Raw genomic sequence first — 15,452 nt, 5'->3', positions numbered from 1 at the left:
ATACAAGTCAGTGCTCAAATCACATTTACATTGTTGAAATGATTAATGGATTTACCTCTGCTGCTAGTCCTTTTGATGTGGGCCAATGGTGTCCCCCCAGCAAAGAGAGCATTCACAAAAGTTAATCCACACCTCCTTGTTGTTATGACAACCAGGCATTATTCAAGGTATTTATTGGCCCTGTAACCCATTTTATCTGTGCCATGAATGAAAAAGAAACAGATTATTGGAGTGAAATGTGCAATTGCAAAGGTATTTGACTATGTTTGTTTTCAGGGCACGTCTCCTCTTTTTCTGCAGGTCTCTCCTCCAAACACATTCATTTTTAGTCCTGCTCCCCCACCATTATGATTCATAGTGGCTGTATAGTAAAAAGTGAGTTTCTTTTTTGACAGAGCATGCCTTGACTGACAGCCCAACAAATGAGAAAACATTTACTGTGAACAGAGCAGAGCGACCGCTTGCTTTTGGCAGAGCAACTGTCTCCTAGGCTTGTGTGTGTGTGTGTGTGTTTGTGTGCGTGTGTGTGTGTGGCAGTGGCTGCCTCAAAGTAAGAACATGGTCTGATGCATCGCAGCCTCAATAGCAACAATAGGAGGTCTATCATCTTAAAGACAGTTTACGCTGTCTCCTGTGTAAAATTTTGAACATTGCCAAGGTTTCTTTTTGAAGTTCACATGCAGGTCTCCAGGCCAACGGGAGAGACTTTAAGCAATCTGCTATACCTGCCTGTAGAACACAAAGGAACCTTTGAGAGTGAAAATGTACAGTACTGTGCCTTCATTAGATTTCCTGTTCTGTACCTCAGGGTGACACATCAGGGAACCCATTCATAAACTTTAAATTATACTGAAATCCATGCTCTGGCTAGTGTTGGATTTTCAACTCCTGTGACTGTTATCCAGCATGAATATAACTGGAAATAATACATTGGACATTTAGATTTTAAAAATTCAAAATATTGCACAGAAACGACTGAATGAGCTATATTTAATGAATCTTTTTGTGCTAAAGAATGATGTAAGATTTAAACAGTCAATAAGGGGAGCATGGCAATATAAGAGTTAATTGTGTTATTCCTTCTGAATATCCCCCAAAGACATGTGTTATGTTGATAGAATTTGTAATACTTTATATAGTCCATACTTCCAGATGCCCAGGCCAGTGCAGATATTCTTCAAAATCCTGTACAACCCCACAAGAGTTACCTTGTATGGAGACCATTTAAAATATTATGCAGTTTCTTCCACTAATAGATGTAAAATCTGAAAGAGTTTCAGGCACCTCTATTAAGAGGGCACTGTTCATCAAAGTAGAGTGGACTGATGCATTAACCCAGAGAAACCCTGTTTTAAATGCGCAGTAGAATAATCAGGTGAGCATAAATGAAGCATACCCCTATTGTGCCATGCCTCCGCAAGACAGATAATGGAGTTTTTTTCCCCACTGTGCAAGTAATGGCTTTTTGCATGGTCACTCTTCTCATTCACACATACATACACATGTTCATGCATACAAATGTGAACACCGTTGTGTAGAAATATTTTTAAGCTGTTAAAATTGTGGTTAAGAATGTTGTGTCCTTTGTGTCACTCAGTGATGACATTATTTGACTAAAATCTACACCGTTTAAGTGCTGTAGAGATTAAGATTATGGTTCAATTACTAAATTACAATAACAAAAAATCCTTATCATCATCCATAATCTGTAACCCTACACATAATTTATTCGTAATTGTAACCCTAAAATATTGTTTATTGCCCTTACCTTTGCCTTACTCTCTTTTAAAGGTGCACTGTGTACTTTTATGGCGCTTTAGCACCATCTAGTGGCTATTCCCCCCTATTTGTTTCTGTATACAGAATGGGAATTAGGCTTAAGATACATAATATTTCAAACATCATATTTCAAGGCCATATTTTTGCACCACAACACAGGTGAGGTTTGAGCATAACGTTATACAAATCTTTGTTAAAGGAGTAAAAAGAAGAATCGAGTCAAGGCAACAGCCATGGGAAACATATAATTGAGGCTACAAGAAATAATAATACAAATCTGCTACTACTAGCCAACAAGTTGTTCTGGGTGTATTGTTTGACAGATATTTATAAATAGGGTGAGAAAGGAGAAAGCAGTGTTGGGCACATAAGGCATGGTGTTTTGGTATTTTTTCACATTTAAAGCTACATTAAGCAATATTACATACATTTTGTAGCAGTACAATGACCCTGTGCAATGTGACAGTCATCACTGTGGGTCTACTTTCCACCGTACAGCCAGCCTGTTATCATTTCCTGGTTTTAGCTTTCTAAATTTCTGTATCAGCCTAATAAACTCCTCCTCTTCCCTCCTCTTCACCTGCTCACTCCTAATCAAACTTTCTGCAGATAAATACATCCACATTTTACATCAATGTGCGATTGCCTCCGTTGCTGCAGACAGAACTGTGGCTACAGAAAAAGTTCACTCAAAGCAGTTTACCTTGTTGCTGAGATTCTGCAGGTTCACCACATTTTCAAATTGGAGGTTAGAGACAAAATAACCCAAGTGATCCAACAAGAGGCTCGTGGGAGTGAAAGGTATCCATTAGTTCCATCTGAAAAAATGCATTTTTTCGCCTCAACTTTTGGTTTTATACAAGCAATCTACCATGAACCCAGAGGCAGGTTTAGACTGTTTTTTGAGCTCTCAACACCCTCTTGTGGTCAGAGATCACCTTGAGCAGCTTTAAGGAAGTAAATTATTACAATACAGTACCTTTAAATGTAGACCAGAAAAATATGTTCACACTTCAGAAATATCCATTTTCCCTAAACTATCCAAATTCCCTTTTCCTAATGAGGTGATTACTCCATGTAAATAACTAAGCATTCAAGAAGACTTTGAGAGACATGGCATTGAGACTTAGAAAGCATTTTGCCTCCATCTAGTGGTTGGAAATGTTCAGTGTGGCTGTGCTCATGAGCTTTAGTCTTTCAGGGGTCTCCAAATTAACATCTTTAACTTCACACATATCAAAGGTAACTAACATCTTCAATCACCCATGACATGCATCGTTAAATATTGTATGGTGATATTTGTTCATGCTGATGCCTTTATTGGCCTGATGATGTGGGTTATAACATTACGTCAATACTGTGTTACAAAAACAGACAAATTACAGTGTCAGAGATTAGAACATAGGAACAGACTAACACCTCTTTTAATTTGTCCACCAACCCTAACACAAATTTGAATAATACTTTTACCTTTATTATGCACTTGCTATTATGCCTTTAGTTTTGATGTGACTGTGTGTGGTGTGTGGCTCAGTGCAATAGCGCAAAGTGTTGAATCAACACTTTGGCAACAGTGGCCAGTGTTTGCTGCTGCACCCATAATGATGTTAAACCTGCTGACCTTGTTATTATTATTTAAACGGTGTTTTGTCAGTTTTGAGTTCACTAAACCCACAAAGCACACATAAACAGGCTTAGCAAATGCTCATTATCCTTTGATTATCTATAAGAGGGATAAAACCTGGGCCATTTTCCAGGGAGTATTGTGATTCTTTGGTAACTGAATGCACCCTCTGTTCCCCTTTTTGAAAACAGGGAAAAGCACCTCCATACCACTTCAAAAGCACTGTTCCCAAATTGTATCAGATAATGAAGAGCTTTCACTGTTTCAAGATAAAATGACTAGTACATGATCACCACCATCATGTCTGAGGTCTAAATTCTCACCCAAACATGGTGGCCTGTATTATCCAGGTGAGGGTTGAACACTGCCCCAAGTGGAGAAGCTGGGGTATCTCAAGCTCTTATTCGTACAAGGAGGATAAAGTGTCAGGGGTGGGTCAGGTATGTGGAAAGGCTGCCCCCTGGCTGTCTCCTTTGGGGGTGCACTGACAGACTGTCCAGACTGACCCTGGAGCAGCACACCCAGGCACGCTGGCTTGCAGGGCATTTTGAGATCCCCAAATGAGGAGGAGAGGAAGTTGCTGGGGAAAAGGATATCTGTCTTGCCTTGCTTCCACAAGTGGAAATGTCCTCCATAGCTTTTATGCTCCAAAAGGGTATTGCCAATTTCACAGCAGATCCATTCAACAAATACATTTTCTTCCACAGAATGGACCATCAGTGAATGTGAGTTTCACATTTCATTTCAAAGCTACCCACTATACACCAAGACCTTCATAAGACCCTGAAAACTGAAGCCAGAGTTCACACCCTTGCCCTGATGCGAATTTACATGATTCTTTACAGCTTTCCTTGACAAAATTTAAAACAATTCCAGTCATGTTTGTGCTGTCAGCCAAGCCATAAAAAGGATAAAATGCCTTCTCTGGTTATTGGACACCTTATGACTTAACTACATGAATACAGTAAAAAGTTAGGACTTAGTTTTCAATCGTGTCTTCTGAAGATTTTGAGCTGATTCTGGTCATTGTACACCACGTACGATGTTCAGTGGAAAAGTGGCTCAGAGTAAACAACTGAGTCACAAAGACCTAAATGTCAAAGTATGTTCATAAAAGATGTGATGAAAACACACCTTTCAGTTAATTGAAAAAGAGATACTTTTTGATCAGCTAGAAGGCAGTTAAGGTATTAATTGTTATTCAGTCATCAGTGGTGGACTGCCTTGCTAAGAAATATACCACGTCTAAATAAAATTATAATTTTGCTCAATGTCTGCTCAACTGTACTGTCTGCAGAAAAAGTTCTTATGTGTTATTACTAAGTATCCAGATACATACAGCTATTATGTATCAGGGCCTGGCAGAAAAATAAATGGTCCTGACAACAAAACAAAACTTATTTCCAACTCGCAACGTTTACAGAGAAAACTAGAAATACCTTGGTAAATGCTTCCATATTGACTCAATGCTCAAAATAAGAGAGAATTGCTACAACCCCCAGCATATAGTATTAAAGAAATCAACATTTCAAAATCTTGTTTTGCCTATGCTGCAGTTAGTCAGACGACTGACAACTAAAATCTGGATTTGGGTCAAGAAATCTTGGATGTTGTAAATTACTTTTTGGTCTTACGATTTATTTTCACATTTATTTTACAATTTTGAAAAAAAACTGCTAACATCTCTGATATTACAGGTGTTAATGCACATTGGATGACGTGTTGCACAGGCCACAGACACCTTAAGGTGTGTACTCGATCAAATCATGACCTGCTACAAGAGTACAGCAGTCATAAGCCGGTTCTAACTCCTGATCAGGTCCAGGTCCCTAAAAAGCGTGACAAAATGCAGAGATCTGAAAAGCACCGGGACACCGTCTTTCAGATCAGTGGCTTTGTCAGTGTCAAGATGGTTGGGTGTATCTTTCAAGAGGACACAATCGGAACAGAAAAGAAAACAACCGCCAAATTTCACATATATTTCCAGATTTCGCCACTCACACACATATACAGTACACACACACACACACACACACACACACACACACACACACACACACACACACACACACACACACACACACACACACACACACACACACACACACACACACACACACACAGACACACATGCACTTACGGAGGGCAAAATGACAACCATCATCCTTCAAAAAGGTAATTTAAGACAGAATTCAATCAACAGAGAGAGGGAAGTCAAAGATGGAGAGGGAGGTAGATAGATACAGGGGGAAAGGACAGGAGAGGAGCGAGGGACACTGGAATTCCCTCTAGCTTATGATTCTTTAAAAAATGTTCCTTTAATCACAGGGGATCCAGATAATCTCATCTGTAATCTCAGTTTAAGTGCAGAGTGGAAGTCCTGTCTGGATTTGTAGTCAGCTGCTGTCCTTAAAAAGATGTTCAGGGCTTGCTCACTAAGTTCATGGTTTTGCGCTTGCTAGTTGCTGCTGCCACAGCACTGGCTGCTGCGGCCCTGGGGGGCGGCTTCTTGTAGGTCCACTCCTGTCCTGGTCCGTCCCCCTGGTCCAGCTCCGCCCTGAGGTTCGTTTTTGGGTAGCTTCTTGGCTGCACAGACAAACAGCATCACAGTCATTATATGTTTAACTTGAGCAATGTTCCAGATCTGCTAAACAAAATGTAGTATAACATGGGTTCCACTATGAATAAAAACCTCTGACACTGTTAACAACGGAGACTGGGAATTATTTATCCATTCACTGGCAATGTTTTAATTTGTAACTAAATACAATCATCTAACCACTACGTACTCAATTAATGTCACCTCAGTATGTGCACTCATACTTTCCTGCAGTGAAACAGATACATTCTATAGTGTTATCTAAAATATCTACACGGGGAAGCAGCAAGAAGAATGAAATGTACATTTGACTGTGGGAAATGATGCACTTACCAATGGCCATGAAAATTTCATTGACATTCATGGCAGTTTTAGCTGAGGTCTCCATGAAGAGCAGACTGTTGTCATCTGCATATGCCTGTGCCTCCTGGAGAGAACATTATTTTAGATGTTTAGGGCAGTATTAGACACCTAATGCTAAATCTGGCACATTTATACCACAGAATCGTGATGCTGGTCAATGTGCACGGTCCCTGTTGAGTAAATAAATAAAGCAAGCCAGGGAAGGTGCAATTCTCTTTCAAAATATTTTCATTTCAGGAAGCAGATTTATGATCCTTGGAAAAAATTAATTTATGCACACCTGGGTGACCTTCAGGGATCACCAACGAACCTTTGATAAATTAACTGCTATAAAAATATCCTTACAGTTAGTCTAGTAAGTAAACTGCAGTTTTGATTTATACCTTGGTGTATCTCAGTTGAAAATTAAGCAATGCCAACTCATGTTATTATCAAATAAAAAGTTCCAAGGTCACATCTGTGAGAAATGATCATGTCAATGCCACATTCAGTAACTTGGCTGGTATAATCTCCATACCTGAAGCTCCACAGCTCTCTTGTTGGCGACGTCAGCCTTGTTGCCCGCCAAAGCGATCACGATGTTGGGACTGGCTTGCCTCTGCAGCTCCTTCACCCAGTTTTTTGCTCGTATGAAAGTATCCTGATGAAAAAAAAATAGCCTGTTGCGACATTGCTCTTTTCAAGACATTTTCACCTGGAGGTTATATTTAAACATGGCAGAACATTTTCATGTTTTAGTGTACACCTACATATCACACAAGACGTTCATAAGAAGCTGACCTCCAACACCTGTTGACCCGAGGATCTGATGTCATTACTTAACCACTTTTTCAACTCAACACCTACACAAGGGTCTGCACCTACACAGGTATCTACACTAAAATAACTGTTCAACTAAAATGCAATTTTAACCTGCTATGCTGAATAATTTTAGAAGACAATTGATCCCATTTTAATCATAGCACTTACATCAGGAGAGTAAGCAAAATGTGCAAGTATGTTTCACATTCTGCAATAAGTCTTGTCTACACTGCTCGATTTTGCACCACTGCTTCTAAACAAATCTTGTACAACTTCATAATGTACTCCAAAATACTGCTGGTGCTGGCATTCAGAGCTCAGACAATCAATTGGAAAGGAGAAATTGTTTTCAATAAACACAAATGATAAAACTAGCAGTTAAGTCACAGAGGTTACTGCAATTACAGATTCAACCTTGAATCTAGGGCACTGGCTCTCAACTGGTAGGTTGCTGTGAAAAAGAGAAAAAGAAAGCAGATATCCAGCACAGTATAACTACTGACTCTCATCTAAAGACATAAAAATGTAAAAATATATATATATTAAAAAAAAATAATAATAATAATAAATAAGACTGACCCAGCTTTTGAATGCAAATAAAATGTTGATCTTCATGGGTCAAAGCAGTGACTTTGAATATATTTTTTAGAAATATGAGGGGAATTTCATGTTGCTTTCAGAGGGTTAACAGCACATCAAACCATTGTTGATTTCTGCACTTTTCATTTTGAAAATTCAAACTGATTTGCTCATAAGTACGCCTACGTGTAGACTGCGGTTTAATCACCGAGGACAAAAGTTGACCCTGAGGCTACACAAGTTGAAATGCACAGCTGTGTAAGTACAGGAACATGCCATCAGAGTAGAGTTGCAGTTCACGATTAATTTTATTATTGATTAATCTGTTGATTACTTTCTCGATTAATCACTTGGTTGTTTGGTCCATAAAATGATGAAAAATGTTGATCACAATTTCCCACAGCCCAAGGTGACATCTTCAAATGTCTTGTTTTGTCCCCACCAACAGTCCACAACCAAATACATTTAGTTTACTGTCATGGAGGACTAAAGAAACCAGACTATATTCTCATTTGAAAAGCTGGAACTAGAGAATTTGGAAATTTTCATCTAAGGAAATGGCTCAAAACGATTAATCAGTTATCAGAATAGTTGTCGATTAATTGAATATTTGGTAACAAATAAATTATTAGACTAATTGTTGCAGCTCTAAGTTCATTGTGTGACTGCTGAGTTTAGTTTAGTCCCTGCAGGTGCATTGCAGAGGAGACATACTGCGTTGGTGATGTCGTAGACCACGATGGCGGCCTGGGCCCCTCTGTAGTACATGGGAGCCAGGCTGTGGTAGCGCTCTTGGCCCGCTGTGTCCCAGATCTCAAACTTGACTGTGGTGTCATCCAGGCAGACAGTCTGGGTGAGGAAGGCAGCTGCAGAGGGTAAGAGAGAGTACATAACTGGGCAAGAGCATCAGTCCCCCTTCATGCATGAAAGCTGTGTAACATCTGATGTGAAAAGCAGGAACACACAAACCTAAATTCCTCATTCCAAAAAGGCAATTTGGTTGATATTATGGCTGAATAACTGCTCAAAATATTATCAAAGCTGCAATTATCACCAAGTGCAATATCCAGTTTGCAGAGGCTGTAATTTTTTGATAAAGATAAAATGTGAGACCTGACACCATTATAAATGAAGCACAGTACTACTACAGAGATGCCCTGGCATGTAAATCATATTCTCCATATATAAGAACACATGTTTGTTTGGTACAGACCACAGCAAATGTAACATCATCCTCATTTTAAACTGTCAAAATAATTGCAATATGATTTTTTTATTACCATACTGTTAGGTAGAATAAGTTCTCAGATGTAGCTCTTTTTAGGCTGTTTTCAAATTTCCTATGCAGTAACGTGCTTGTGGCACAGTGGGAACAAAAAACCCAACAACATTTTTTAATCACTTAGCAAAGAAATCGAAGTGATTAGTATAGTAGATTTTGCTGATTAAAGCTTGAGTTCCCAATGTAAAACTTGATTTGGCTCAACGTGTCAGTATGGGTGTAGTATGACCTGTGTAAGGGGATTTAACACATAAAAAGCAAACTGTGCAATTAGTCCTACATGTAATGCCTGATGTCCCAGACAAACACAGGAAGAGATGTGCTATGAGAAGTTTTGAAGTGTTAACTCAGTGAGTGAAAACTGTTAACAGTTCATTTGGCTCACAGAGAACTCCTAAATCATGAGTTAGAGTACTGAGAGAGTGAGATTTACGTGCTACCCCGAGAGAAGCTGCTGTACTACGAGCTGACAAGATGAAGCTGTGATTCTGAGCGCACCTTGGTTTCAATCCGTTGTTAAATAACGCTGACGGGCAGTAATGATCGATCATGAAGCAAGAGGATGCCCTTTTGAGATTACACTTTAAGCAGCTCCCATCCATTCTTTAAGCGTTTTAGCCGCCACTGTCACAGTCAGGCAGTTCTGACCACAGATATTCAATTTCTGATTGTGATTCTCTCTGTTGCACAAAAGAAATTATAAACAATGTCAGTGGTCTGTGTTTCAAAACGGCATGCTACTGTAATCATGGATCGAGCCTTTGCTTTAGAGTTGCTCCTTGTGAGGCCTCCAGGTCATAAATTAACTACAGCAGTGCCAGCACACATGATTTAAGGCCAAGTATATGTAGTGGGTGGCTCCATGGAACAACTGCATCTTAATGACTCATTAACTTAGAATGGCGATAAGACTACTTAGTCAGACATGCAGTGTGGAAATTCATTGAATGGGGTGCGTTTCTATGGCGCTTTTCTAGTCTACCGACCACCCAAAGAGCTTCACAATGTCTGCCCCACATTCACACAAACACACTAACAAGGTGCCAAGATGCCCATCAGAAGCAGTTAGAGGTTCAGTATCTTGCTCAAGGACACTACGACGCACTCTCTGGAGGAGCCGGGGATCGAACCAGGAACCCTCTCATTACCAGGTGACCGCTCGACCTCTTGAGTACCAACAGGGAATTAAAACAAACTCCGGGCCATCAGAATGGAGTAATTACCCCAAATATATTTATGCTGTGTGTCATTTTGCCTGATTATGGTCATTAGGCAGCTCAACCGGTGTGGTGGTCTGGGGCTTGGAGAAAATAGGCTCTACAGAATTTCAAATAAATTCAGCCAAAAGCTCCTTTCCATCAACCACAACACAAGCAGTCCTGTGGGGGCTGGGGAGGCAAGGTACACAAAGAGAATTGGATGCAGGTCATAACACAATTTTAGGTGTTAAATTCTTTTATTTGTACAGTGAATGACCACATACTCATTATAGATGCCTACGCTGGAAATGAAACCCTCAACCCAGTACAATGCTCTATCCACTGAGCTGGACAGAGAATAGATCCCTAACACTGATTGTGTTGGTTTGATGCTCTGCCCACTGAGGCATATCACTACCACTGAGGCATATCACTACCCATCTACTAGTTGAGTAAGACTGAAAACTGAAAAAAACAACAACAAACTGTTCAACACACAATACACCCTACAAGGTGCGGGGTTGCAAACGCATCCACTGTAAGAGAGCCAACTAACTACACACTTAGCTGATGAATTTATGAATATACTCAAAGTCTTTTTATGATTTTTTTTTTTAAATAGTGTAAGTAGACTTTTGTCTTGAAGAGAACATTTGTTGATTTCAGAGTGTTATCCCAAATCTCAGAATGAACAATAAATAATTTTGCAAATAAGACAAAGGACAGAGAACAATGGAAATGGTGGTGTTTTTTTCTCCCTGATGTACAGAACAAACCAAAACCAAAACCAAAATTGTGTCCAACAAAAATGAATTACAAAGCAAACAGTGGGTTTACTGAACCATTACAAGCCTCATTTTGAGACGCACAGACACAGTTCAGTACTTCAAGAGCCTAGATGCATCTTTACACCCCTTACCTCCGATAGTGCTCTCCTGGTATTCATGGAACTGGCCTTTGACAAAGCGCAGCACGAGGCTGGACTTGCCCACCGCCGACTCGCCCAGCAGCACCAGTTTGAACTGGCAGATTTTGTTGACTACCGCGGGGCCATTTGGCCTGGCTGCTCCTCCACCACGCCCAGCCATCGACAGAGATAGGGACTGCTCCGGAAGAGAGGGCCTGGGCTGGGTTGAAAGTGGTGAGGTGTAGACGGGAGTTTTGGACCAGACAGTGGAGCCAACTCCAAATGCACAGGCACTGATGGTGAGCGAGGTCAGAGGTCTAACTTCTTGTGCCAAGACTCAAACGGGGCGAGTAGAGGTGGACTGACCCAATCTGCCATGAAAAACAAAGCCATAGGAACTCTGTTACAAAAGACCATGTTTTCAGAAGAAACATTTAGTGACAAAACCACGTGTTACACAAAAATCTTAATTATGAGTAACATTATAAAATAATGCATGCCGCTGGTCTTTACATAGGAAGCTGGGGAATGAGATAACATAATATTGTGATAAGGCATTAGTGCTGTCTTTTCTTGGTTTTAAAGGCTGCCTTACAGTACAGGGATGCAATTTTCCTACTTTACTGTTAAATTAGCCGTTCAATTATTTGCCTCTGCCCCGTCATCACATACATATTACTAACGACTGTTCATCAAAAATCTTGTGTGTAAATATCTTATGAAAGCACCCACAGTCATCTCTACTACACCGTCACAATATTGACATTGAAGTATTTGAACAAAGACCTCATGTCACTTGCTTTTGCCCATATTCCCCAGCACTATTACTAATGATCTATAACTTCATATATAGAAGGCTACAACTTTTATTTGTCTTTGGCTTAACTTTATGTTGTAATCAAACTTTGGGAGTCAACATCAGTCAACATCAGAAAGCCACAGACTAAGTTTGGATTTTTATTTTAAAAAATGCACAAAGGGTTGCAACCCTGGTTGATTTGGTCTTATTTTGAAATAGCCAGGAGTGGCACTTTTCTTACAAAATATAGAAGATAATCACCTTTATGATGCTGCCCATGTGTAATTAAGGAGCAGTTTTTAGTACCTGAAAGGTTAGTAACTGGACTAACACTAACACATGGGCTATGGCTGGGAATAATGCAGGTTAATCAAGTGTGCGACTACCAGATATGACTTTGTAGAGTGTCTCCACCCTGCCAAAAACAAGGAAATATTCACGTATCCATTCAAAAACAAAAGTTCAGTAGTTAATTGAACCCACAAAACCTGCTAAGCTTGACTCAGTCTCCATGAAAGCAGAAAATAAGAAAACAACACCTGCTGTCGTCCGTATCGAGGCCGAGCTTGAATGCAAAACAACCGAAGCAGTTGGCGTGACGTTTAGCTCTGTCGCTGCCACAAAAATAAACTAGAGACAAAAAAGACAATTTCTTGTTGTTCTTACCAACAGCGACACACAAAACAATTCGCAAGGCACCTTAACGTACAACTTATAAAAGTGCTGTTATTCCTCCCTCCGAGTTTTTTCCTCCACGAATACTTTCAGGCTTAGCAAAATCATCCTCTCACTTCCGCCTTGTGTAACCCCCAAACACTTCCTGGATTCACCCGTCACGTGATGCAGGGTCACAGCCAATCATATGGCTGTGAGGTCCCCTACAAAAAACTGGCTGCTATAGTTCTGTAATCAGCATGTCTGCAATAAATCTGAAAGTGGTTTCCACTGAAATACAAAACAGACACAACACACTATTAAAAACATTCCAGAATATCACTGGTTTCCTATTTCTTATTGGGCTTACACACTCACACTTACACACTCACAGTTACACACTTACACTTGTGTTTCCTCTACCACAAGGTGGAGCAACATGATAGGGGAAAAGACTTCATCAAATCCTGCTTTAACTCACAGGAGATCAGCAGATTCTTTCATAAACTGAGAGAAATTGTGTATTTATTTTCTGTAAGGTTGGCTGATAAAGCACTGTCCTTAAGAGTTGTGCTTGAGTTTATTGATAGGTGTCGCATATTAATATTGATGGTTGCACTTGATTCAGATAATCTGTGACAGAGGCTTTGGCTTGTGTACGATGGTAAGCAGTAGGTTGGCTCATTGTGATTAGTTTAATTATTTTATATTTCACAATTCACACCTAGACATTTAAGTTGAACTGTGGGTTTCATGAATCATTTATCAATCTGTTTTCATATATCCTTTATATAATTTTCTTTATTTAGGCCCTACTTACTTATTTACTTACAAAAATACTCAGAGACAAAGAGGCCTATGTATCCAGTTTCCCCTCACGGATCAATAAAGTGTTTCTGATTCTGATTCTATCGTTTCCTGTCTCTTCTTGCCATTTTAGCGAGGAGGCTGTTCGTGTGGTGAGAGCTCTCCCTCTAACCTGAGGCTACCTGTCAGTCCAGGTCTCCCTGCACACCAACACCGTCCTCTAAAGGAGTCACAAGTCTGGCTAGCTGAGCTCATCTCTGCCTACACTTTCATCCCGTATCTGCATCTCCTTACTCACACTGATGCACACATCGGCTCAGAAAACACAGCAACACCTGCTGAACTGTGAACTCGCAGAGAGTGGCTTCAGGCGCTGCGCTCCCCCCTCCTCCTGTGGTGCTGATGCCACAGGTCGGCTCAGCCCTCCCACTTGCTCCTCTTCTCTGTCAGTCAGATATTGTTTCATCCGGATTTTGTGCCTTCCCACCAATTTCCCAGTAAACCTCCATTTTCCACTTTCTCCAAAACACACCCACTTTCGCATTTTATCTCCTATCTTTCATTTACTCAGCCCCTTTTCTCATGTAATTTGAGAGGGACGCCTTTTGAGCCCTCGCACATCCTCCCTCCACTTCTAACCTCATTGACACCTGCTGAACATCTCTCCCTCATCTCTTCAAAGATTAAATTCTGAAATTCATTTCTGCCAGAAGGGCCACCACCTGCCTTCCTAATGCCATTCCTTTTCTCCCCAAGACAATTGCCGCTCATCTGTTTCCTCTCCTGACAACCATCATCAAGGCTGCATATCATCTGCATTCAAGTCGGCGTGAATCAAGAATCCAACCTGCAATCCATCTCGCACCAAAAATTACAGAACACTAAGGCCGCCTTCATTTCTTTTCAAATCTCTTGAACACGCAGACACTTACGGTACCAATTTTCTCAAAACAATTATTCATGGCAGCCTGCTGATCCCCAGCCAGTCATGGCTTATGACGCTAAAGAATCGGCACACCTTGCTGCCATTCAAGCAATCCACACCACTGGAGCCACCTCTGTGTTTTCTGCACTCATCCTTATTAAACCTGTTTACTGATTTTAACACTGAGACTGAACTGGGGATCTCAGTCTGCCATCTTGTACACCGATCACCTCTTACCTTATGGATCTCCCTAATCAGGCACTCTTAACCTTGACAGGATTGAGCTCATTCCCTAGTAATTCCCTTCTAATCGCTGCATCACTAATTGACAACACTATAGTGACTCCCCTGGGAACTCATCCAACTTACTATTGTGTGAGCCCGACAATGCAGTTCCTACTATATTTTGTAGGTTTTACCCAACAGCATCCTCCTGTTCTGGCCTGCATACACCGGGGACACAGACCAGCTCTTTGTCTGAGGGAGAAATGACATACACAAAAAGGTGCAACATACCTTAATGTTTCATCTCCTAGAGGGCAGTGCAACAGGTGTTTTCTGCCTGATGTGATTTAATGTTGAGTCTTTAAAGAAAAACTAAACACCAAACCCAAATCTCTGTGAAGCCTGACCTCTGATGGTTAAAAAAAGGGTTTTTGGTGGCAGGTGGTGTCACTAACTGTTGGACTATATGGATGGTGACGTCACTTACCAATAGATAAGATAAGATAAGATAAAATAAGATAAGATATTCCTTTATTAGTCCCACAGTGGGGAAATTTCAAGCATTACAGCAGCAAAGTTGATAGCAAAATATGAAGCATAATTTACATTATAAACAACAGATAATAAATAGCAAAAAGCAATATAAACACTATAAACAAGGAATATAGGGAAAAAAATAGAAATAGGCGTAAATGCCCACCTCATCGAATAAAACTGTTTCTCCTCCTCAGTGATATCCTATTGGTTTAAATCTTTCAGTGATCCTTCTGTGTGTTACATCCTGCCCCGTCCTGTTACCACAGCAAATACACAAAATACACCCCTGCATTCCTTCCTACTGGCTACTTACAATATGGACAATCTAGGAATTTAATCTTAATCTACTGTTGCCCTCACTGTTAGGTGAGG

At 40.4% G+C, this 15,452-nt stretch overlaps 1 protein-coding gene across 4 annotated transcripts; it reads right to left on the bottom strand.

Annotated features, from left to right (window-relative positions):
- Positions 1-5,020: 5,020 nt before the first annotated feature.
- On the bottom strand, positions 5,021-12,763 carry LOC115377997 (ras-related protein Rab-5C). Of its 4 annotated transcripts, XM_030078097.1 has the most exons (7): positions 12,642-12,757; positions 12,472-12,562; positions 11,146-11,504; positions 8,460-8,611; positions 6,883-7,005; positions 6,336-6,429; positions 5,021-5,989 (listed from the first exon to the last, which is right to left on the bottom strand). In XM_030078097.1, the coding sequence occupies exons 3-7, from the start codon at positions 11,312-11,314 to the stop codon at positions 5,862-5,864; spliced, it is 666 nt and encodes a 221-aa protein (XP_029933957.1). In that variant the 5' UTR covers positions 11,315-11,504; positions 12,472-12,562; positions 12,642-12,757; the 3' UTR covers positions 5,021-5,861. The 4 variants fall into 4 exon arrangements, with proteins under 4 accessions (XP_029933957.1, XP_029933959.1, XP_029933956.1 ...); XM_030078099.1 differs by lacking the exon at positions 12,472-12,562 and having other exon boundaries at positions 12,642-12,763; XM_030078096.1 differs by having other exon boundaries at positions 12,472-12,762.
- Positions 12,764-15,452: the final 2,689 nt, after the last annotated feature.

Source organism: Myripristis murdjan, chromosome 19, assembly GCF_902150065.1.
Source record: "Myripristis murdjan chromosome 19, fMyrMur1.1, whole genome shotgun sequence".
In the NCBI taxonomy this organism is placed as follows: Eukaryota; Metazoa; Chordata; class Actinopteri; order Holocentriformes; family Holocentridae; genus Myripristis; species Myripristis murdjan.
The sequence above is the reverse complement of the archived record's forward strand: the minus strand, read 5'-3'. Positions and strand labels throughout refer to the sequence as shown.

Coding starts and splice junctions, on each gene's coding strand:
- LOC115377997 (XM_030078099.1), bottom strand. CDS start 11,314: ATGGCTGGGCGTGGTGGAGGAGCAGCCAGGCCAAATGGCCCCGCGGTA. Junction 8,612..11,145: donor CCAGGAGAGCACTATCGGAG/GTAAGGGGTGTA, acceptor TACCCTCTGCAG/CTGCCTTCCTCACCCAGACT. Junction 6,430..6,882: donor AGAGAGCTGTGGAGCTTCAG/GTATGGAGATTA, acceptor TGTTCTCTCCAG/GAGGCACAGGCATATGCAGA.